We start from the raw sequence: 23,028 nt of genomic DNA on the forward strand, positions 1-23,028 counted from the left end.
AAATAGTAACGAGTACCTAGAAATAAGTACGACAAAATTTTTTCAAGACCTCTGGAAAAACCTGTGGAAATTTTTTGGGAAACTCAAAGAAGACCTAAGTAGATGCCAAGATACACCATGTACATGTACCGGAAAATGCGATATTATGAAAATGTTAACTATCCCCAAACTGATCTATAGATTCAGCACAACCCAAGTGAAAATCTCAACAAGTATTTTCTCTTGCAGAACTCAACAAGCCTGATTTTAAAATTACTAAGAAAATGCAAAGGCCAAGAATAGGCAAGACCTTTTAAGGAAAAGGAACAAGATGGGAGAAATTGCTGTATAACATATTGAGACTTATTTTAAAGCTATAGTAATATGATAATTGGCATAGGAGTAAACAAATAGGCCAGTGAAACAGAACAGAAAATCCAAAACTAGAATCACACATATATAGGCACTTGATTTATGGAAAATGTGTCAAAGAAGAGCAGTTTTTAATAAATGTGCTGGAAATTTTTGATATTCATATAGGAAAACATTAACTGGATCCCTAACTCACACCATACACAAAAGTCTACTCACAGTGGGTTACAAATCTAAACATAAACATAAAACCATAAATCTCTTAGAAAGAAAAAAGTAAGAGAATATCTCAATAACTTCCAGGTAGGAAAAGAAAGAGAATTGATATTGGAAGATGTTTGCAGCACAAAAGGCCGATGAAGACTTATATGAAGAATATATAGAGTACTCCTTTGAATCAATAAGGAAAAAAAAGTTGATTATCCAATAGAAAAATTGGTACAAGAAAGAAAAAAACAAACTTGGATAGGCATTCCACAAAAGAGGAAATCCAAATGGCTACTACCCATAAGAAATTAATCTCATTATTAATCAGGGAAATGCAAAATAAAACCACAGAGACACTGCTATCCAACCACTAGAATGGCCCAAAATGTAAAAACACAGTCAATATCAAGTGTCTGTGAAGATTTGGAGCAAATGGAACTCACATACATTGCTGATGAAAATGGAAAATGGTGCAGCCACTTTTAAAAACAGTGTGGTAGTATCTACCAAAGCTGAACATAGGCATAGTCAGCAATTCCACTACTAGATACGTGCCCAACAGAAATGCATGTGTATGTTCACCAAAAGAAGTATATACAAAGGTTCATAGCAGGACTATGTATAAGCACCAAAAATCAGAAATGACTCGGATGCACATGACTGTGTTGTATGTGCACAATGAAATACTATACAGCAATAGGAATGAACAAACTATAGCTACACACAACAACGTAGACGAATCACAGCCATGATGCTGAGTAAAAGAAACCAGAAACAAAAGAATGTATGCTACATGGTTCTATTTGCATACTTCAGAAACAGGCAAAACTAAACTATACTCTTTAGGTATGTATACATAAGTGGTACAGTTATGAACAAAATCAAGTAAATAATTATAAACATCAGAATGGGGGTTACCTTTAGTGGGAAGGGAGATGATGTGATTACAAAGGTAGGTAAGTGAGACTTCTGGGATGCTGGCAAAGTTCTTGTTCTTAGTGGTGGTGATTGCATTTTTGTATCAAAAGCATTTATGTTTTGTGCACTTTATTGTATAGTTTTAGTTCACAGTTGGGTTTTTTTTTTTCTGGCTGTGTTGGGTCTTCGTTGCTGTGCATGGGCTTTCTCTAGTTGTGGTGGGTGGGGGCTACAGTTCATTGCAGTGTGCGGGCTTCTCATTGCAGTGGTTTCTCTTGCTGCAGAGCACAGAGTCTAGGTGTGCAAGTTTCAGTAGTTGTGGCACACAGGCTCTAGAGCACAGGCTCAGTAGTTGTGGCGCCCGGGCTTAGTTGCTCCAAGGCATGTGGGATCTTCCTGGACCAGGGCTCGAAGCCGTGTCCCCTGCATTGGCAGGCAGATTCTTAACCACTGGGCCACCAGGGAAGTCCCTAAGTTCACAATTTTAACAATTTTTAAAAAGCAAAGAAAAGTGGTCCAAGGACTGAACAATGAGATTCTCATATTTAGAGTATGTTTATAAACCCTACATCCATTCAACATTCAATGAATATATTTTTGAGCACCTACTATGTGCCAGGCACCTGTTCCAGCTGCTGGGAGTACAACAGTGGACAAAACAGACAAGCCCCCCCACTTTCATGGATCTTACATACTAGAGAAGTCTGGAGAGAGTATGTCAAGGAAGATGAAGTGTTTAACTATGCAAAATGTTGCTTAGATGTTGAGTAAGATTAGGACATAACAAAATTGACTGTTGGCTTTGATAAGCCACTTGCATGATTTCGATACCACCTAGATATGGATGATCTTCATCTAGACCTCTTTTGTGAACTCCCAATCTCTGTGTATTTGCCAATATAATTCACATAGATACCTCATGTTCCAAAACTGTATACCCCAACCTACTCCTCTAGGGTTCCCCACCTCAGTAAACTCCATCATCATCCATCCATTTGCCCAAATCAGAAACCTGGAAGTAATCTTTAATCCCTCTTTCTACCCCTCTTCCCCATTATACTTCTGAATCATCATCAGTTCTACCAACCATATCTCAAATACAGGGAAGACAAGAACGTGAGGCATTTCTCCGCATCTGGTCCATGAGAATATTACTTTTCCTCTGCTTTTTTCTCCAGAGCTCAGAATGGCGGTGTCCCTCAGTTCAAGAAGGTGGTATTCGAGGAATTTGCTGATGGCTCCTTTACTCAGCCCTTATACCGTGGAGAATTAAATGAACACTTGGGACTCTTGGGACCATATATAAGAGCAGAAGTCGAAGACAATATCATGGTAAATTGAGGACAATGGAATTACAAGAAAATTGATCCCGTATATGTTTTTTAGATTTCTGATTCTAAAAATAATGGCCATAAAAAAGAACAAAATAATGCCAGTTGTAGCACATGGATGGGTCTAGAGAGTGTCATACTGAGTGAAGTAGGTCAGACAGAGAAAGACAAATGTCCTATGATACTGCTTATATGTGGAATCTAAAAAATGGTACAAGTGAAGTAATTTACAAAACAGAAGTAGAGTCAGAGATGTAGAAAACAAACTTATGGTTACCAGGGGATAAATGATGTAAGTGAACTTATTTACAAAACGGAAACAGACTCACAGATTTCGAAAATAAACTCATGGTTACCAAAAGGGGAACAGGGCAGGGAGGGGTAAATTGAGAGTTTGGGATTAACAGATACACACGACAATATATAAAATAGATAGCTAATAAGGACCTACTGTACAGCACAGGGAACCCTACTCAATACTCTGTAATGACCTATATGGGAATAGAATCTAAAAAAGAGTGGATATATGTGTGTGTATAACTGACTCACTTTCCTGTACGCCTGAAACTAATACAACATTGTGAATCAAGAATACTCCAATAAAAAATTTTTTTAAAAATAAAAAAATAAATATAATGTATTCTTTCAAAAAAGTTTAAAGTATAGAAAATAAGGAAGTTGAAAAATAATCCCATAATTATCATTTAGCTGTATGTTTTTATGTTTTTCCTATGTGTTCTTCTTTTTATGTATTCAAAATTATACAATGCATCATTCTACTTCTTTTTTAAATAAATATGTCATAAACATTTCTCTTGTCATTAAAAACACTTCTCACATATCTTTTTCTAAATGTTGGAATATTAGTCCATAATATGATTTTATGGTTTACTTAACCGTTTACTTTGAACAACCTTTTATATAGTTTTTTTTTACTATTTAAAGAATGCTGCAATCACAACAATTTTCCTAGGATAAAATTCCAGGAGTGCAATGTACATGAACATTTTAAGACTTTCTCTAATGAATTATCTGTTAATGTTCTTTGCATAGTTGAAATTTTTGGAGGGAGTGCTTGTTAATTTATATTGCCTTATATAGATGGTTGATATATTAATGATTATTGGTGATTTTAGTGAATATTTTTCCAAGTTTGTTTATTTTATATACTATGGTTTGTTTTTTTTTTTTTTTTTTTTTTTGGCACACGGGCTTAGTTGCTCCGCGGCATGTGGGATCTTCCTGGAGCTGTGATCGAACCCGTGACCTCTGCACTGGCAGGCAGATTCTTAACCACTGCGCCACCTAGGAAGCCCCTATACTATGGTTTTTAAAATAAAACAGTTGTGAAATTTTAGGTAGTAACCTATAAATCTTTCCTTTATGACACTTTCATACCTTTAATGTTTATAAAAATCCTTCCCTATACAGAGACTTTTTTCCCTTAAAATCACCTATACTTTCTTCAACTTTCTTTTGCAGTATAATTTCTTAACATTTAACTTTTTAACCCATCGATAATTCCTGTAGACTAGAATTTGTTTTGGTGTGTGTGAGCCAAAGATCAAGGTAGTTTTATTTTTTCCAGAAACAGTCATCCATTGTCCCAATTGATTGTTTACATGAAGGATATAGAAGGATCTGAAATTATGGGATTGTGAGTGAATTTTTTCTGACATGATCATACGTATTCATCTTGGCATTTGTCATGAAGAACCTGAATTTGAGTATCAGTTCCTGGGGTTATGGTCTCTTAAAACCCCTGTGGTGATATTTTCCCTTTTACTTTGAAATTTCTTTTAAGTATTTAGAAATTTTCTCCTTTGCAACTTTGAGTCCATGCCTTAAAGATTCTGGAATTCAAAAATGTCTCAGTTTCTTTTGTAGATCTTTAGGTTTAGGTTCGAGCAACATCCATACTCTGTACCACTTCCTCCAGGTATTAAAAACCTTGAGAAAACCCCTCAAATAGGCATTGCCATTAGGGATGTAAACCCTAACCTAAGAACTTTGCAAGATCTTAAAACATAACACTTGTTTGTTTCTTTTTTCTTGCTCTGCAGGTAACTTTCAAAAACCAGGCCTCTCGTCCCTACTCCTTCTATTCTAGCCTCATTTCTTATGAGGAAGATCAGAGTCAAGGAGCAGAACCAAGAAAAAAGTTTGTCAAGCCGAATGAAACCAGAACTTACTTTTGGAAAGTGCAGCACCACATGGCACCGGCTGAAGATGAGTTTGACTGCAAAGCCTGGGCTTATTTTTCTGATGTGGACCTGGTAAGCAGCTCTGTGTTGTGCTGGCCTTTCTCTGGCTTAAAAGAAAGGGCCTTCATGTTCTGTGCTAAGACCCTTTTGTGGTATTTATCCTAAGCATAATGGGCAGCTTTAATTGGGGGGTGTCATCCTATTTATGTTTTAAACACATCGCTCTGGAGTCTACTAAAGAGGAAGAATTGTACTGTGGGAAGATGGGGAGTGGGTTGGAGTGTCATAAAAGTTGATGAGAAATCCACTCTGGTTCATGGGGAGAGAGCTTTTGCTCATGGGACTGGTGTCTTTCCTCTCAGGAAAAAGATGTGCACTCAGGCTTGGTTGGACCCCTTCTGATCTGCCGCACAAACACTCTGAGCGCTGCTCATGGGAGACAAGTGACAGTGCAGGAATTTGCTCTGTTTTTCACTATTTTTGATGAGACCAAGAGCTGGTACTTCACTGAAAACATGGAAAGGAACTGCAGGGCTCCCTGCAATATCCAGATGGAGGACCCCACTTTTAAAGAAACGTATCGCTTCCATGGTAATATACGTCACACCCAAATGTTACTCGCTGTGAAATGAGCCTTGAGCCTGAGATTTAGACATTGTATGATTTGAGAGTATATGTATGGGAGTGGAATCCTCGTAGGAATCAATATTTTTGACTGGAGTGGAGGGAAATACACTTCTACAATAGATTTTAACAGCTGTTTCTGTGTTCTTTCTCCAGCAATCAATGGCTACGTGATGGATACACTACCAGGCTTAGTGATGGCTCAGGATCAAAGGATCCGATGGTATCTCCTCAGCATGGGCAGCAATGAAAATATCCATTCTGTTCATTTCAGTGGACATGTGTTCACTGTACGGAAGAAGGAGGAGTATAAAATGGCAGTCTACAATCTCTACCCTGGTACGAGCCAGTCTGTGCTCTCTCCTCAACGGGCTGGGCTTGCTGAGACCCTCCTTTAAAGGTGTAGGCCCTGGGGATACGTCCAGTGAACAAAGCAGACCAACCCCCTGCTCTTGGGAAGCCTACTTTCTCAAGTAACTTGGCCCTGCAGAGAGTGAATAAATAAATTTGCAAGTGAACGTGATAATTTCAGATACAGATAATTTGTATAAAGGAAACAGAACAGAATAAACGGACAATTGATGTCAAAACACATTCCTAGGAAAAAGGGGTGTTTCTCCCACCTCGAATCCCACATGGCACCAGTAGGTTCCCAAAGAGTGATTTGTTTATTCATGAAAGCAATATTTTCATTAAGCACCACTCACAATGTTGATCAAAACATAATTTCATTTTAGTTCTCCAGTGTCCCTTTAAAAGAGGTTTAATACTCAAAGTAAACTTCCCCTGTTTCTCAGTAAAAATTCTGATAAGCCCAGTGACTTTTCTGCTCACTCTTAAGTAATAACGAGTCCTGTGGTCACTTTACATCACAAATATAGTTCAGGTCACAAATTACAATGTCCACTCCAAGATATTAATCAAAATTCTGAACTTGATTTAATATCTCCTTCTCCAAGTTGGTTGAGTTTTCTGATTCTCTACCTTATGCTTTCCCCTCCACCCCTGGCTGGTTGCTTCTTTGAAGCACAGCGTAGCGAGGGTAGATATTTCACTCTGACTCTCTTTCAGGTAGGGTGCTTTCAGGGGCTCTTCAGAGACTCCCTTTTGGGACCCTCTCTCATGAAATCCCCTTGACCTGGTTGTTTCCACCTTTATTCTCAGTGGTCATTTGTGACTCATTCCTCAGCCCCTCAGCATTCACCTCTAGCTTCTTGCTCCTGGGGTTACTTTACCCCTTGAAGCAGGGAGCCCATATTTTGTCAATGAGAAATACACTTCTGGCTCAGAAAAGCCCCAAGAGTGCCGGCCAATCCTATTGCAGTAGCTTTCTCCTGTCTCCACCGCCAAAGCGTCCTGTCACCCTGTCTCTCCCATTTCCAGAGGTCAGAACTCAATCTCTAGTGTCTCCAGCTGTATGGGTCACATAGCAAGCACTGTGGGTTTCAGGGGACCAAGAGTGGCGCAACTGACTTGGGTAGATCTCCTTTGGTATTATGCATAAGCCAATGTATCTTACACCGATTTGTGTGAAAATAACTTTTGTTCCTTTTGGTTTTGATAAGGTGTTTTTGAGACGGTGGAAATGCTACCATCCAAAGTTGGAATCTGGCGGATAGAATGTCTTATTGGCGAGCACCTGCAAGCTGGGATGAGCAGTCTCTTCCTGGTGTACAGCAAGCGTGAGTGGCACACACCTCTATACCACTCTCCCCTTTCCTAGAAGGGTTGCCTTTGTCAGGAAATAAATATAAGCTCACAGTCATTACCAAATCTACAATGAATTGCTGGTAGAAATCATCAGAATCCTCAGAGGAGGGTGGATATGCTTGAAGCTTTGAACACTGTGACCGTGAAGCTCCAAGAGCAAATTTTGAAACTTAGTTTTGGTTCAGTTACCAAAGATAACTTACAAATATCACTAGGAAGAAATAGAGTTTTAACCCCAAACAAGTAGGAGAACCACTGGTCTGCTTACGTATGGACCCTAGTTTCATCAGCTGCAAAATGTGAGTCTGTTGGAGTGAATTAAACGATATAGTACAATAAAATAGTACGGTTCTTCGTACATAGTAAACACTAAAAAACATGAGCATTTGTTGGTGTTCTCATTGGCTTGCGTTTGTGAAGCTATATTTTCTGCACTTCTGACTATTGTGCTCCCTTCGTTTGATTTCAGAGTGTCAGACTCCACTGGGAATGGCTTCTGGACGCATTAAAGATTTTCAGATTACAGCTTCAGGACAGTATGGTAAATACTATTCTTTTCTCTCAAAGCACTGGGCTGACTGTATCTTTTTTATTTCTGTTGGAAATACTCAGATAACCCATCCATCTCCATAGGTGCCTCCATTTCCCAGCGTGACCATCTCAATTCAGGCCATCATCACTTCTCACCTGAGAAATGCCACTGCCTCCTTAAATGTCCTGCCTTCCACATGGCTTCCCTTGAGTCCATTCTCTTCACTGTAGCAAGAAGCTACATTTTCCTATGAGTAGTGATAGTAAAGCTTGAGTTGGATCTAGAGAGAGTTCTCAAACTATAGCCTGCAGGCCACATCAAGCCCATCACCTGATTTTGTATGGCCTTCAAGCTAAGAATCATTTTTTATTCTTCAATGATTGGGAGAAAAAACAAAAGAAGAATAATATCTCATGACATGTGAAAATTATATGAAATTCTAATTTCAGTGTCCATAAAGAAGCCACACTCATTCATTTACAATCATCTGCAGCCAGGTTTTCCTCTACAACAGCACTTAAGTAGTCGCAGCAGAGACCAGACGATCTGCATAGGTTAAATTATTTACGGAAAAAAGTTGGCCAGACTCTGTTTTAGAGGGAAAAAAATTCCATTTGGAAAAGAGGCTTGAAAAGCAAACAAATTACTGGAGGAATTACAAAATTGTAATGTCACTTTGGAAGAAAAACAGGAAAAAGAAAAAAAAGAAAAGAAAAAAAAAATAGAAAGGCTTGAAAGTTATATACCAAAAGAGTATTATTTTTCTCTGGGTAGAAGGATGGTGTTTTTTACCTCTTTTATTTTTATTTTTACTTATGTTTTATTTTTATTTTTTATTTTCTAATTTTTCTCCAGTGAACATACATTATGTAATTAAGAAATAATAATACTATTTGATAGTGCTGGTAACACAGTCCAGTATTAGCTAACTAGAGGTAGTAACAATCAACAAAATTATTAAATTGTAGAAAATAAAATGGACAGTGAGGACAAGCCAAACACTTTGGTAATCATTGATACTAATATGCTTTGTGCCTTTATCTTCTCCACAGCTAGGATTAACTTTTCTCAAGAGATTAATTTTATTCCTAAGTGTCTAGGACCAATCCAGCTGAATCTAATCTCTCTCCCCTTTCTCGGGCAAAGGACAGTGGGCCCCAAAGCTGGCCAGACTTCATTATTCCGGATCAATCAATGCCTGGAGCACCAAGGACCCCTTTTCCTGGATCAAGGTTAGAAAATGCATCACACATTCCTCTTCCAAGATCAAAGCATTATATATCTCTTTTATACCAAAGTCATTTTCATCAAACTCCAGGTAATAGACAAGGAAAGAACTGAAGAATAGACTGGCTGATGATTTTCTATAACATTGAACTTACTACCTCCCAAGACAGTATATTCTATTTTTAGATGTCCTTCAATCCCCCATCCCACAAGCCAAGCAAATGTGGCTTCTTCCTTTTCTACAACTGAATCCGTCTTCTTCACCAATTCTACACCACCGGGTAGTAAGAAACGCCTACTGAAGTTAGTCCAATCTGGTAAATCAACTTGAAGTCACAACTGAAAGTGTTCTTAGATTAACTCAATTTCTTTTTAAATGACCCAGTATTTTGTATTTTCTCACTTCTGCATTTCCTCTGGAGTAGCGCTGTCCAATAGATACATAATGTGAACCACGTTTTCTAGTAGCCGCTTTAAAAAAGGAACATGTGAAAATCATTTTAGTAATGCATTTTCTTGGGAATTCCCCGGCGTTCCAGTGGTTAGGACTTAGCGCTCTCACCGCCAAGGGCCCCGGTTCAATCCCTGGTCAGGGAACTAAGATCCTGCAAGGCACACAGTGTGGCCAAAAATAATAATAATAATAGTAATAATACATTTTCTTTAACCCAACATATCCAAAAATATTTTCATGTCAACATGTGATCAGTCGGGACTAATTTATGTATGTTTTACCACCTACTTCCCCTACCTCCATCCTCTTCTCATAGTGCATCAGCTTTCTTATTCTCAGTCAGCTGAGGAAGTTCCCCTACATATTTTCCTCCTTTGCAAGGTTGCATCTGCTCTCTTATTTTTCGTGAGGTTAAAATAATAAACAGGGGAAGATAAGCTGGCTTACCAGCCAGCAGACACAAAGAACACATTGGCTCATCTTTTTTTGTTTTGTAGGCACTGCTAGTTGTGACTCAATTTGAGCTGACTCTTCACTAATTTCTAAGTATTGTTTGTTTGTGAAGCTGCCAAACCATATGTTCTCACCTCATGTTGCTGTGGTTATCACTTTTAACTTTATAAGTACTACCGCATAGTGGACATTTTACTCTATTTGGCTGCCCCGCATCTGTTCTATGGATTTCTTTGTTGTAATAGCATCCTCATTTCTGTTTGGGGAAATCTATCTGCCTCACTGGATACAATCTGATGAGACTAGTAAACAGAGTGCCTTCTCTGTGCCAAAGAACCCTGAGTGATACAGCCCAATAAATTTGCACTGATTACATTTAGACACCGTTCCAAGCTCTGTCTCCGAAAGTATTCTCTAGTCTTACCCAGTTTCACATATTTTACTGACTTGATCAGTAAACTTTTTTATACTTTATCAAATTCATGATCAAAATATTAACTTATACAGGACTTCCTTTCTTGTACTTAAAAGAAAGCAAGCGATTAAATCCTTACCACAACTTTTGAGGCAGATATTATCATCTTCATTTCAGATAAGGAAGGTGAAGCACAGAAAAGTTAAATAGGGGCTTCCTAGGTGGCGCAGTGGGTAAGAATCCGCCTGCCAATGCAGGGGACACGGGTTCCATCCCTGCCCCAGGAAGACACCACATGCCGCGGAGCAACGAAGCCCGTGCGCCACAACTATTGAGCCTGCGCTTTAGAGCCCATGAGCCACAACTATTGAGCCCATGTGCTGCAACGACTGAAGCCCACGTGCCTAGAGCCCGTGCTCTGCAACAAGAGAAGCCACGGCAATGAGGAGCCCGCGCACCACAGCAAAGAGAAGCCCCTGCTCACTGCAACTAAAAGCCCGTGTGCAACAAGACCCAACACAGCCAATAAAATAAATAAATAAATAATAAATAAATAAATTTAAAAAAAAATAAAGTTAGGGAATGGAGAAGAAATAACGTTAAAGAAAAAAGTTAAATAACTTGTCCCATGTCACACAGCCAATAAGTGACTAAGCCAAATTTCAAACCCTGAGAGTTGTGCCCCAGAGCCCTAATTTGTAATCACTATACTATGCTGTTTCTACAGGGCTCCCTTTACGTTGGTAACCATGTATTAACTACCACTGTTTGCTTATGGTAAGCAAAGGATTATATACATGCATTAACCCTTTAATCCTTCTTTAATTGAACCAGTTACAAATCCACCTAATTGTATTACCATCCAATCTGTATTAAATCACCTTATCCTCAACATAGGATTGACAGTATTTGAAGACTTCCTCAGTTACGGAATGTAGGTGGGAAAGGCAGCTGGCGAGGCTCTATGAAAACTGCTGGAATGCACAGTAGTCAGTGGTCCAGAAAAGACCTCTCATCAGCGAGTGGGCAAGGTCTTCAAAAGCTACAACACTGTCTTTCCCCAGATTAGATGGCATTACCAGTTGAAGACACTTCATTTTTCCTCTTGGTGTTGTCGCATAAACAACTGAAAGTACTGGGTACAAAAATAATGACCTATGTTGAGTTGTACTGTTTCCTTGTGTAGCTGTAAACAAATAATATATATATATATATATATATATATATATATATATATAGTCTTTGAATATATTTTTAGCATCTGTTGTGTGCCAAGCACTGTTCTATGTACTGGGAATAGAGTTGTGAATAATTAGAAAAAGCCCTGCCTTCATGGGACTTAAATTTGAGTTGGGGAAACAGACTATATATTACAGTCAATTGGAAAAGATAGTCATTAAGCACAAGACTCACGACTAGTCCAATTTGAGCGCACCAGGCATCTGGGAGAAGTTAAATTTGACTGGCTTGTTAGGGCAGTAACATGTCAAAATTCCTGTAATGCTTGCATGACCCATGCCCCCTTCTTTAAGACCCAGTCATTCCTTACCACTGATTCACTCATTCCTTCCAAAACATGTGCTAAGCGTCAGTATTATATCCAGTGCCATGCAGGTGCTGGGGCTAGCCAGACTATAAAAGCTAACAGCTAGCAAGTGCATTACATGGATTAACCCTTTACTCCTCTGGTAACCTTTTCAGATAAACACCATTATTCCCTCCACTTTACAGATGAAGAAACTGAGACAGAGAGAGGTTAGGTGACTCAAACAGGTTTAATGCCGTAAGGGTCTCACTCTAATAAGGAAGGCAAAAAGCAAAGAAAACTTTACAATGTGGTGCAATAATTTAATGAAATTATATATATATATATATATATATATATATAAAGTGAAATGGAAGCAGCACTAAATTTGTCTGGGTGAGTCAGGAAAGGCTAACCAGGAGAAATAGTTTCTGAACTAACACTTGAAGGAGGAGTAGCAGTTTATCCTTGATAGTGATGGTGGAAGGGGGCTAGTGTGGGGACAGGTGGAGACGGAGGCGTGGGGGAAGCACACGTTATGTGTCCATATGTACAGCACAAAGGATGTGTGTAGAGAAAATTGGGGCTCAGTGATTTGGATATGATTTCCTTTGTCAGGAAGTAGTCTGGGAACTCAATGACCACATTTCCTACACGTTTCCATCATTTATTCCACACCTTCACACACATCCACATTTCAACTTTGGTCTCTGCTTCAGCTGCACCTCCAAGGTAGATTCTTCTTAAGCTCATAAATGATTTCAGAAGGTGGTACATACATTTAAAATAAATTGTTGTTTTCATCCGTAGGTGGATCTGTTGGCACCGATGATTATTCACGGCATCATGACCCAGGGTGCCCGTCAGAAGTTGTCCAGCCTCTACATCTCTCAATTTATCATCATGTATAGCCTTGACGGAAAGCAGTGGCGGAGTTATCGAGGGAATTCCACTGGGACCTTAATGGTATGTAATTACTCCTTTTAAGAGCATGCATGAATCTTTTAAAAGAGCTTTTGACAGATTTCAGGTATGGAACAAATACTCATAGCTTCTACAAATGTAACCCCCCAAAAAGAATTTTCCACTGATGAGCATAGGAGTGATTATGGACATATGGACCAAAAAATGGTAGCATCGAGGATCTCATATATAATAGAAATGAAGACATGCTCTGTTGAGAGAAGTAGGTTATTCTGGACTGGGTGGGTTGATAAGATTGTGAGTTTGCTTATGGATATTCTAGGTTTGAAGTGACAGCAGGGCAAATGGTCTCAAAACCTTAGCTTCATCATCTACTCTTCCCTCATTCTTATGCCCCCTGATGAACAGCCGCACATCCAGCCAACTCTTCCTTCAGGATACCTCGCCTGTCTCTTCTGTTTCATTTATACAGTTGTTACCTCAGCCCGAGGCTCCATCACCTCACACTTGACATATTACATTACATTCCTAACTAGCCTTCTCCTGTTTCTAATCTCTTCTCTAACAAAAGCTGCACATCATTTTGGGGATGATATTATCATTCCCCTGTCTAAATCTTTCAATGTCTCCCTCTTGTCTTCAGAATAAGGTTCAAAGTCCTAAAATGGCCCCGTGCAAGGTGACTTCTGTTTGCCCCTTCAGATCCATTTTCCTGCTTTTCTACCGCGCCTCTTGTTCTGTGAGCCTGGCCTGTGTGGAATATCAGGTTATTTCTTCTACTGAAGGTCACTGCTCCCTTCAAAGTGGTTTTCTCTCCCTGCTCCAGTTACTATCGCTGAGTTGCCAACCACCCCAAAACTTAGCATCATAATTAAAAAAAACAGTTTGTTTTGTTCTTGGATTCTGTGGGTCAGGACTTTGAACAGGGCATAGCAGGGATGGCCTGTCTCTCTGCTCCATAATATCTGGGGCCTCAGCTGGGAAGATGTGACAGCTGGGGGTTGAAGTCATTTGGAAGCATCTTTACTTGCATGTCTTGTGATTGGTGCTGACTGACCTCTGGGGCTATTGACTGAAGTAACTTCTCCCAGCACAACTGTCTCAAGGCATCTTACAAACTCCAGCATGAGTGTCCCAGCTAACAAGGCGGAGACAACATCACCTTTTCTGATCTAGTCTTTTAAGTCACGTAGTATCACTTCCAATACATTCTGTTGGTTATAAGCAGGTCACACACCCACCTGCGTTCAAGAGGAAGGGACCTAGACCCCACTTCTCAATGGGAAGAATGTACAGAATTTCTGGTCATTTTGTCTACCTCATCTTCTCCTCATCCCTCCAGGCCTGGGGATTGCAGTACCCTGCCCCCACCTTCCTAACTAGTACCTGTTTTAACCTTTCCTCAAATTATGCTAATTTTAGTGTTCCCTGTTTCTTGTGGAACCCTGTCTCATACAGTAATTGGTGCCAAAAGTAGCCCCAGGAAACAGACCTTCAAAATGGAATTTTAGGATTAGGTTGCTAATATAGTCAAGGAACACAGGTATAATTCCTTGCTTGGGGAGGAGACTGGATGTTGAGTAACCCACGACATGTTGTGGCATCACAATTTGTCACAGATGATCACCAGTGATACAATGGGATGAGTTACAGATGGTGAGGAAGACATGGGGAGATTAAACTGACAGTGGCATTTATTTGCTATGACAGCAAGTTTAGTATCACCTGATTGTAGAGTGACCTGTCTTCTTTTTATGGCCCTTCTTTTCACAGCATACATAGGGAAAAAAAGAAATTAAATGTTATCAACATATACAAAGAACACCTATGAACACACACAGAGAATCAGGATGCACCCATGGAGCTCTGGAGGAGCCTCCCATGTTCTGTGCTTATAGACAGATACTTGGACTTAATACCAAATCTAGGAGCTGAGCATGTGAACTGCAGAGTCGTAGTGACAATTAAATTGTTAGCTCCACCAGGCCTGTTATGCAAAGGTAAGGGCACTAGTGGAAAGGAGTGGAACTCTGAGACCTGGGACGGGTACATTTTTTTTTAATTGGCCGTGCTGCACGACATGCGGGATCTTAATTTCCCGACCAGGGATTGAACCCGTGCCCCCTACAGTGGAAGCGTGGAGTCTTAACCACTGGACCACCAGGGAGGTCCTGGGATGGGTACATTTAGGCAGCCATGCGTGAGGCAGAGAACTGCAAACATCCAAATTGCCCTGAACCTTCTTTGCATGAGGAGGCAACCCTTCTCCAGTCTCTGAAGCAGTCATCCCTGCTCTGCATACAAGTCTCTCAGTGACTACACCTTGACTAGTTGCTTCCCAAGCCAGAGGCTAGTCTCCTTAGGGCCCCTGTTTGGCCGCTACAAAAGCCAGATGAGTCATGGAAAAATGACAGATCATCACAAATGTAATCATCACATTAACACAGCCCCAGGCACGGGTATGGAACTACCGACCTGCAAAACTGTTTGTTCTTCATTTACATTGACAGCCAAAATCAGAATAGATCTGCATTTATGAAGTAGGGACAAGAGTATTAACTTTACTGTTCACACCTCAAGGCAATGCCAGTTCCCTTGTTCCTTATCATAACATAAACCCTAGGGACCCCAAACATCTTGACATCCCACAGAACACCATACTGGTCCATGATGTGGATGACATTATGCTGACAGGACCTGGTAAACAGGAAACAGTAATCACTATAAATGCTTTTGTGATTAATATACACACACACAGACACATACACATAAATATTATATATTGTGTTGTCACCTAAAAGAAAAATACACAACGTCAGAGTTGTGAATCAAGTTTTATTTAGGGTCTTACTGAGGACTATAGCCTGGGAGACAGCCTCTCAGATAGCTCTAAGGAACTGTTCCAAAGGAGTAGGGGGGAGGCTAGTTTTCATATGATTTTTTGTTGCTGTTGTTGTTAAGGAATACATGCAGTCAGCATAAATCCTGGTAAAATATTACTACTAGTCACAAAGAACAGATATCTCAAGTTCACGATTATAGTGTTTTTCTATGTATGGGAAGATGCAAGAAGCAGGGTTCATTAAAATTCTTACTAAAATGCGTATTAACTACCTAAGGGCCTGTTTGTCTAAAGCACAGAGCATCCTGTTATCATCTTTACTTTCCTGTCTGAAGCACAGAGTGCCTTATCCCATTAATCTCTTCCTCCGAACACCAAGCACACTGTCAGCAGTGGCTGCAGCAGATTAGTCCTCGTAGACTTGGATGGTGAGCAAAACGCTTTGCTCTTCTGCCTGCAGTGAGATGTATGTATAGATATAAATACATTAGCATATCTTTATTGTGTATTAGCATGTCTTGCTTCTGACTTTAAAGGGAATGGACCCCACAATTCACTGTTTAATATGATACTGTTAGTTTCAAATATTTTTATCATATTTAAAAGGTTTCTTGCTACTCCTACTTTATTTGGAATGGCTGCAGAATTTCATCAAATGCTTTTTCAGCATGTTGAATATCATCACATTTCTTCTCTTTGCTATTGTCAAATTATACTCACATTCAATGGTGGGGTGGCAAATGTTTAACAGCCGGCTCTGGGGCAAAGTGGGGGGCAGTCAGCGGAAACGCCTTTATTTGTAGTGTTTGCTGATTTCCATGATGTAAATATTCCCATCACACCTGATTTCAAGCTGCTGATACAATGTCACTGAATGCAGAGCTGGCAGCAGACACCCACAACTGGCTCTCACAAGCCACTCACAGCTGGCTCCAGCACAGCGCGGTGCTGCGCTCCCAGGAAAACCACCCTTAGTCACAGTGTAGTAGTCATTTAGTTTAGCTACATACAATCTGCTAACATTTTATTTAGAATTTTTCTATCTGTACCAATCAATAAAGTTGGTTTACCTCTTTGGGGGGCTGTATTTATCAGGCTTTGGCATTACAGTTATATTAGACTTGCAAATAAAGTGTAAACGCTCCCATCTTTTTCCATTAAACTACTGCTCTAGAATAGTTTAATTAATGTAGTAATCATCTGTTTCATGAACATTGGATGGAAAAGCCACTGTGCCTCGTTTACTGGTAGATACTTGAACTATCTTTTCCGTTACTTATCTGATAACTGGCATTCTCATTTTCTGTTACTGTAGTTAATTGCTGTAAATGTGTACATTAAAATTCTATCTCCATTCCCATGCCATATATCTTTACCTATATACACACACGTATGTCTCTTTTTCCCCCTTTATCAGAATTGGTGAGTGTTTATCTACTCTATTGGATTTTCAGAGAATCAACTCTTGCTGTTAAAATCAAACATAGATTTGAAGTTGTTGTTCTGTAATTCATTAATTTCTGTTGAAAAAATTTAAAATTCACTTTCTTTTCATTTATTTTCTTTTTTGTTTCTTAGAATCTGGAGTTAAGTGACTAGTCCCTTTATTTTTCATCTTTCTTATTCAATGACAAAGGTAAAATAGTTATTAACTACCCTCATGAGAGTCATTCCTTTAACAGTTATTGAGTAACTACTAAGTTCTAGGTTCTAGTGAAGGGCTGCATAAGCTAGAGCCCATAGATTTGGACTACAACCTGCTTGTGTATGGACTGTGAGTTAAGAATGGTTTTTACACGTTTAAAGTTTCAAAAACAAACAAGCAAGGAAGAATATGTGGCATGAAAAGACTGAAATATTTCCCTCTCCTCCTTTACAGAAAAAGTTTGTGGACTGGTGGTCTAGCCTAATAGCAGCAGAGATGCCTAGACAGCTCACATTAACCAGAAGCCCTCCATCCCAGGGCTTGCCCAATTTACAAATTTCAGTCTTAGTCATCTTCCTCCAGTAGAGTGGTTCTCAAATGTTTTCAGATTTTTGTACCATTGACATACAAAATATTTTTTCATAACCAACATTTCTCATCACAGAAGCCCCTTATAAAAGGGGAACCCAAACACCCTTTAAGGGTCATTGCTTCACTGCCACTGTTTTCAATATTTCATATTTTGAATAATTTTGAATTGTCAGTGAACAATTTCAGTGATGCAGATCTTTCCCTCTGGTTTTCAAGTTAAAAAGAACACTAATCATGTCCTTTCAAAGTATTTATCTTTGGTCATGTTAGAAATCAATGTTAATTCTGAAATAAGTTGATACACAGCAAGAGAATTCTGTCAAAATCACGGAAATCTGGCCTTGGCCCAGCTCTCCATGCTATGAAGTTTCTGAGGGAGACACATAAATGAGCCAATGGCAAATGGAAAACAATCTTTAGTGTTTTCTATAGTTGTGCTTGTATACACAATACCAGGCTCTCTGGTAATCCCTCCCCCCACCTCCTCAAAGCAAGGAATTTAGATCAGAGGTCTAAGGAGGCCTTTCCTTGTGCCCAAACCCAAATGCTACCACCGGTCATATTCCACACTTCCTAAGAAGTCTCGTCATAAGGAGAGTAAGGAAGGCGGCCAAGGCTGCAGCCCAGGTTGACAAGAGGGTACCAGAAACAGCAAAAGCCAAGGGGGCATGCACCCTTAGCACGCTGGCAGTAAGCCGCACTAGGCTGTTAGGGCTCGGAAGGACCCTTCCTGGCAGCCAAGTGGGAAGATAGGAAGCGTGGCTGAATCTGTCTCAGATGGGCCTCCCCTACATCTCCTTAGCCTCTGCTTCCACACTGCTGAAACAGAGGTAGAAAAGAATACCCTAAAGTCCCACCCATTTGGGGGCACTTAACTCAGAGGGACAACACGCCACATATTCCCCCTCCCTCCACCAAAGATGCAAAACCAAGATCTGTTCCCAAAGCGTGTCCTTAAATCTCACCTCAAAAGATCAGTGCCATCTACAACTTCAGCCTAAAGGATGCATTTTCCCGAGCTGAGTGACTGAGAATGAGATTATATTCTGAAGAGCTCTCGTCATCACACTCAAAACTCAAGAAAATAAAGCTGAATTTGAGAAAGCAGCGAAGTCGGTCTGCATGTAACATGTGGTCCAAAAAGCCTTGGAAATTTCGCGTTTAAAAATGGGATGCCATCCTGCTTTTGGGAAACAAGCGCAGAGCCTGGCATGGACGCCATCACACAACACCAAAGAAGCATGCCGATCTTACACATCTGAGCTCAATTTTAAAACGTGTGGAAGGATCCGTACCGCAAATAAAGGCTGCCATGTGGATTACCCGCTCCTCTCAACAGAACCGGAACCGAAAACTCCAGCGCACAGCTTGACACCTTTACGGAAAACGCCAATGCACATCTTGACACCTTTGCGCGGGAGCGCACCCCGCCCTCATCCTCCCTTCCCCTTCGCCGCCCCCCCCCCACCCCGCTTTGCACCGAACACATGGACACTGCAGCGAAGTAAGGACCACATCGCAAATGATCTCTGTAGATTCACAGGCACACTGTCCATTTCAAGCGAATGAATCCGTCTTGGAGCTAAAAGGGGACTATCCGCTTTTGCTTCCTGCCTCCTGACAGGTAGATAAGTGATTCCCCTTTTCTAGACGAGGGAAACCCGAGCCCCCACCACCAGTTAGCAGCGTCAAAACGATTTTCCCATGGCTTGAGGGCCATGGCGACAACAGCGGAGTGCCCACGAATACGCCAGGGGCACATGAGACAGAGCAGGAACTGGGCCATCACTCAGGCAGACCTCGAAATTCACCAAGGAATCAGTCACCACGAAGACATCCTGCAGCTTGATTAGCGAGCCAGAGCTGTGCGAAGTCACCCTCAGTCTGAAACAAGGATGCGGGGGGGGGGGGGGGGAGCCTTGCGCCGCGGGCGGGGGAAGGGGTAGGTGGGGGCTGTTGGGTGAAAAGAGAAGAGGAAAAGGACGGAAGGGATCTCATGTCTACGTCGCAGTGTCCGGGGAAGAGAGCCGCGTCCTCTCCTCTAGCATCTGGGGTGGTCGTTCTCTCTGCCGCTATCATGGAAAGAAGGTAACTTTTAGGCAGCTACATTCCTCGCGTGGCAAGAGGCGGAAGACAAAGTGCGCAGGCCGAGGCGCCGGCATCACCGTCTGCCTCCGTCCCCGGAGGGGCGCAGGCGCGTGCGGGAGGTCGGGGACAGGCGGCAAGGCGCTGGGTGCACGTCGGTGCTGCATCAGATGCCCTGGCCCGACGGGGCGACGGCCTCCTGCAGGACGAGGTGCAGGAGGTGGTTCTGCTCGGCGCTCAACAGGGGCCACATCTCCACCTGCAGCGCCTTGACGGCCTCCGTGTCCTTCTCGTGCGTGGCCATGACCAGCGACTGCAGCAGCAGGAAGAGCTCCTCGGGCAGCGGGCCGCTGGCGTCCTGCCCGGGGCCGTCGAAGGCCTCCCAGGAGTACCTCTCCAGGGTGTGCGCGTGCTCCGGCAGCAGCTTGGCGGGCGGCGGCTGCAGCAGCAGCAGCAGCAGCACGCGGGACACCTCGCAGCGGACCAGCACGTCCGCGAAGGCGCCCAGCGTGGCGGCGGGGGCCGCGGCCGCCGGCCCAGCGCCGGGCGGGAGCAGCGCGAGCGGCGGGGCGGGGGCCGCGCCGGCCCCGGGCTGCGGCGGCGGCGGCGGCCCCGGCGGCGGCGGCGGCGCCGGGTGGCTGCCGTGCTCCCGCGCCAGGCGCTGCATGCGCGTGAAGAGCGCCAGGGCGCCGCTGTAGTCGCGCGCCAGCAGCTGGCAGGACGCGGCGTCGCCCAGCGCCTGCAGGGCGGCCAGGGGCAGCTGCGGCAGCTGCAGCTGCGCGGCGCGCTGGAAGTGGCCGGCGGCGGCGGCCGGCTGGCCCAGGTCGCGCAGCGCGGCCGCCAGCTCGAGGCACAGCGCGGCGGCGGCGGCCGGCTGGCCCAGCTCCAGGTGCAGGCGCACGGCGGCGCCCAGGGCGGCGGCGGCGGCCTGCAGCGGCTCCCCGTAGGCGGCGGGGCAGGCCAGGCGCTGGCGCGCGTCGCGCTCCTGCCGCAGGAAGAGGCGCGCGGCCTCGGTCAGCGCCAGCGCCTCCCCGGGCCCGTGGAAGAGCGCCTGCTGGCAGCGGGCCACGGCCAGCTGGCACCAGGCCGCGTACGGCAGGCACTCCTGGGCGCGCAGCTCGCGGCCCAGCTGGCCGAACTGCTCGCCCGCCTCCGCCACGTTCGGCTTCCGCAGGAACCGCCTCTTCAGCTTGTGGCACACCTGGCGGTAGCGCGCCAGGAAGTCCCCGGCCTCGGGCCCCGGGCCCGCGCCGCCGCCGCCCAGGCCGCCCGCGGACGCCGCCATGTTCGCCGCCCGGCCGCTTCCGGGCGCGCTGACGCAACGGGCCGCACCTGCCGGCGACGGCGGCGGGCCGCGGCGTGCCCTGCGTCCGTGCGCCCCGGGCTCCGGCCCGCCGCGCGACTGCGCCGGCTCGGCCGCCGCGGCGCGCCCGCCGCCCTGGCCACGAGCCGACCCGCGAGGGCGGAGGCCCGGCCGGCGGCGGCGGCGGCGGCGGCGGCGGGCGGCGTGTGCCAAGCGGGGTCCCTGGGCTGGGGCCTGGCCCGCCGTCCCGGCTTACGCGGCCGGGCCCACGGGGCTGGGGCGGGGCCGGGCCGGGCGCCCGCTGGTGCCAGCGCACCGCTTGGCCCCGCGGCCGGCCGAGCGGGGCGTCTGCTGGCGCGTCTCGAGGAAGGCGCCCCGAACCGCAGCGCCGCGCCCCGCGTGGCCCCCGCTCCGACGTGGCGGCCGTCCTGCGCGCTGCCCGCCCCAGCCCCCGGCACGCCGCCGCCTTCCCGTCGAAGCCCCCGGCCCGTGGGCGTCCAGGCCGAGCGCTCTGGGCGCCCGCGCCTGCGTCCCGCCCCGGCCCCGCCACCCGGGCAGCGCGCCGCCCCGAGGCACCCGTTCTTCTGGGGCCGTGGCCCGGCGCCGGCTTGCTCAGAGCCCACGGGGGCGCCCTCGGCTGCCCGGCCTCCCGCCAGGCCCCACGCCGGGCCCACCCGCGCCGCGGCCACCCGCTCCCACCCAGGGCCCCCGCGTGCGCTGTCACCGCGAGAGACAGCGCCTCTCTGTCTGTCGCCCCCGACCCACCCCCCCACCCCACCCCTACTCGGGCCAGACCCAGAGCCCCCACCCAACCCCACTCGGGCCAGACCCAGACCCCGCACCCCACCCACCCCACTCGGGCCAGACCCAGAGGCCCCCACCCACCCCATCCCCACTCGGGCCAGACCCAGAGCCCCCCACCCACCCCACCCCCACTCGGGCCAGACCCAGACCCCGCACCCCACCCCACCCCCACTTGGGCCAGACCCAGACACCCCCACCCCACCCAACCCACTCGGGCCAGACCCAGAGCCCCCCACCCACCCCACCCCCACTCGGGCCAGACCGAGACCCCCCCACCCCACCCCCACTCGGGCCAGACCCAGACCCCGCACCCCACCCCACCCCTACTTGGACCAGACCCAGATCCCCCCACCCCCATCCCTCCAGCGAGGGCTGCCCCGCCACCGCCCCCCATGCCCAGTGACCGAGGCACACACAGGAGTCTTCTTGAACACTTTATTGACTCGAGGTGACCATGCCCGGGGCGGCGGGCAGGCCGGGGCTGCCGGGGCCCCCCTGCCCCGGGGAACGGGGCCCCAGGTGTCACTGGGCGCCTAGCGCCGGGCCGGGGCCACTTGGGAGATGGTGGCCATCCCGAACAGGGCGCTCAGCAGCACGTGGTTGTGCACCGCCCTGTCCACCAGCTCCGGGGTGATACTCTGGCCGCCAGCGTTGCGGGCCTCGTCGCCCGCCAGCTCCAGGACCTTGGCCGTCAGGTACTGCAGGATGGCCGCCAGGTAGACGGGTGCGGACGGGCTCAGGCGCCGGGCGTAGTGGCCCTCCCGCAGGAGGCGCTCCATGTGGCTCACGGAGAAGGACAGCTCGGCTCGGGCGGTGCGGGAGCGGCGGCCGGATGAGCCTCGACGGCGCCTTAGCGGCATGCGGGCGGCGGGTTGGGCGCGTTGTCTCCGACGGCCTGGCTCTGCGGTGCGCTGCGGGCAGGGACACGGCGAGGAGGTGCGCTGCCAGGAGCTTTGCTGCCAGGAGGTGCGGTGGGATGTGCCAGCCGTTCCCAACGTCTCAAAGCAGCACGTGCGCTCAGGCCCCTACTCTGTATCCTAGCGACCACCGGGCGGCCCCTCATTGGTCGGGGCGCACGCTCCGCGACACGCAGACTCCGTGA

At 45.7% G+C, this 23,028-nt stretch overlaps 3 protein-coding genes across 3 annotated transcripts in view; 1 reads left to right on the top strand and 2 right to left on the bottom strand.

Annotated features, from left to right (window-relative positions):
- Window positions 1-23,028, top strand: part of F8 (coagulation factor VIII) — a 115,365-nt gene that overhangs the window by 73,565 nt on the left and 18,772 nt on the right. The window contains exons 15-22 of the mRNA XM_057718062.1: window positions 2,655-2,808; window positions 4,871-5,083; window positions 5,374-5,602; window positions 5,792-5,974; window positions 7,201-7,317; window positions 7,815-7,886; window positions 9,024-9,109; window positions 12,762-12,917. Coding sequence (XP_057574045.1) covers window positions 2,655-2,808; window positions 4,871-5,083; window positions 5,374-5,602; window positions 5,792-5,974; window positions 7,201-7,317; window positions 7,815-7,886; window positions 9,024-9,109; window positions 12,762-12,917 — 1,210 coding nt within the window. The remainder of the gene's footprint in view (window positions 1-2,654; window positions 2,809-4,870; window positions 5,084-5,373; window positions 5,603-5,791; window positions 5,975-7,200; window positions 7,318-7,814; window positions 7,887-9,023; window positions 9,110-12,761; window positions 12,918-23,028) is intronic.
- Window positions 15,694-21,139, bottom strand: F8A1 (coagulation factor VIII associated 1). The gene has a single exon (XM_057718063.1). It carries the CDS (start codon window positions 21,102-21,104, stop codon window positions 19,986-19,988), a length of 1,119 nt encoding a protein of 372 aa, XP_057574046.1. The 5' UTR covers window positions 21,105-21,139; the 3' UTR covers window positions 15,694-19,985.
- LOC130841725 (histone H2A-Bbd type 2/3) lies at window positions 22,391-22,786 on the bottom strand. The gene has a single exon (XM_057718064.1). It carries the CDS (start codon window positions 22,784-22,786, stop codon window positions 22,460-22,462), a length of 327 nt encoding a protein of 108 aa, XP_057574047.1. The 3' UTR covers window positions 22,391-22,459.

The sequence above is a fragment of the Hippopotamus amphibius genome, chromosome X (genome assembly GCF_030028045.1).
Source record: "Hippopotamus amphibius kiboko isolate mHipAmp2 chromosome X, mHipAmp2.hap2, whole genome shotgun sequence".
NCBI lineage: Eukaryota > Metazoa > Chordata > Mammalia > Artiodactyla > Hippopotamidae > Hippopotamus > Hippopotamus amphibius.

Excerpts from the sequence above, each read along its gene's own strand:
- F8A1 (XM_057718063.1), bottom strand. The coding sequence starts at position 21,104 with ATGGCGGCGTCCGCGGGCGGCCTGGGCGGCGGCGGCGCGGGCCCGGGG.
- LOC130841725 (XM_057718064.1), bottom strand. The coding sequence starts at position 22,786 with ATGCCGCTAAGGCGCCGTCGAGGCTCATCCGGCCGCCGCTCCCGCACC.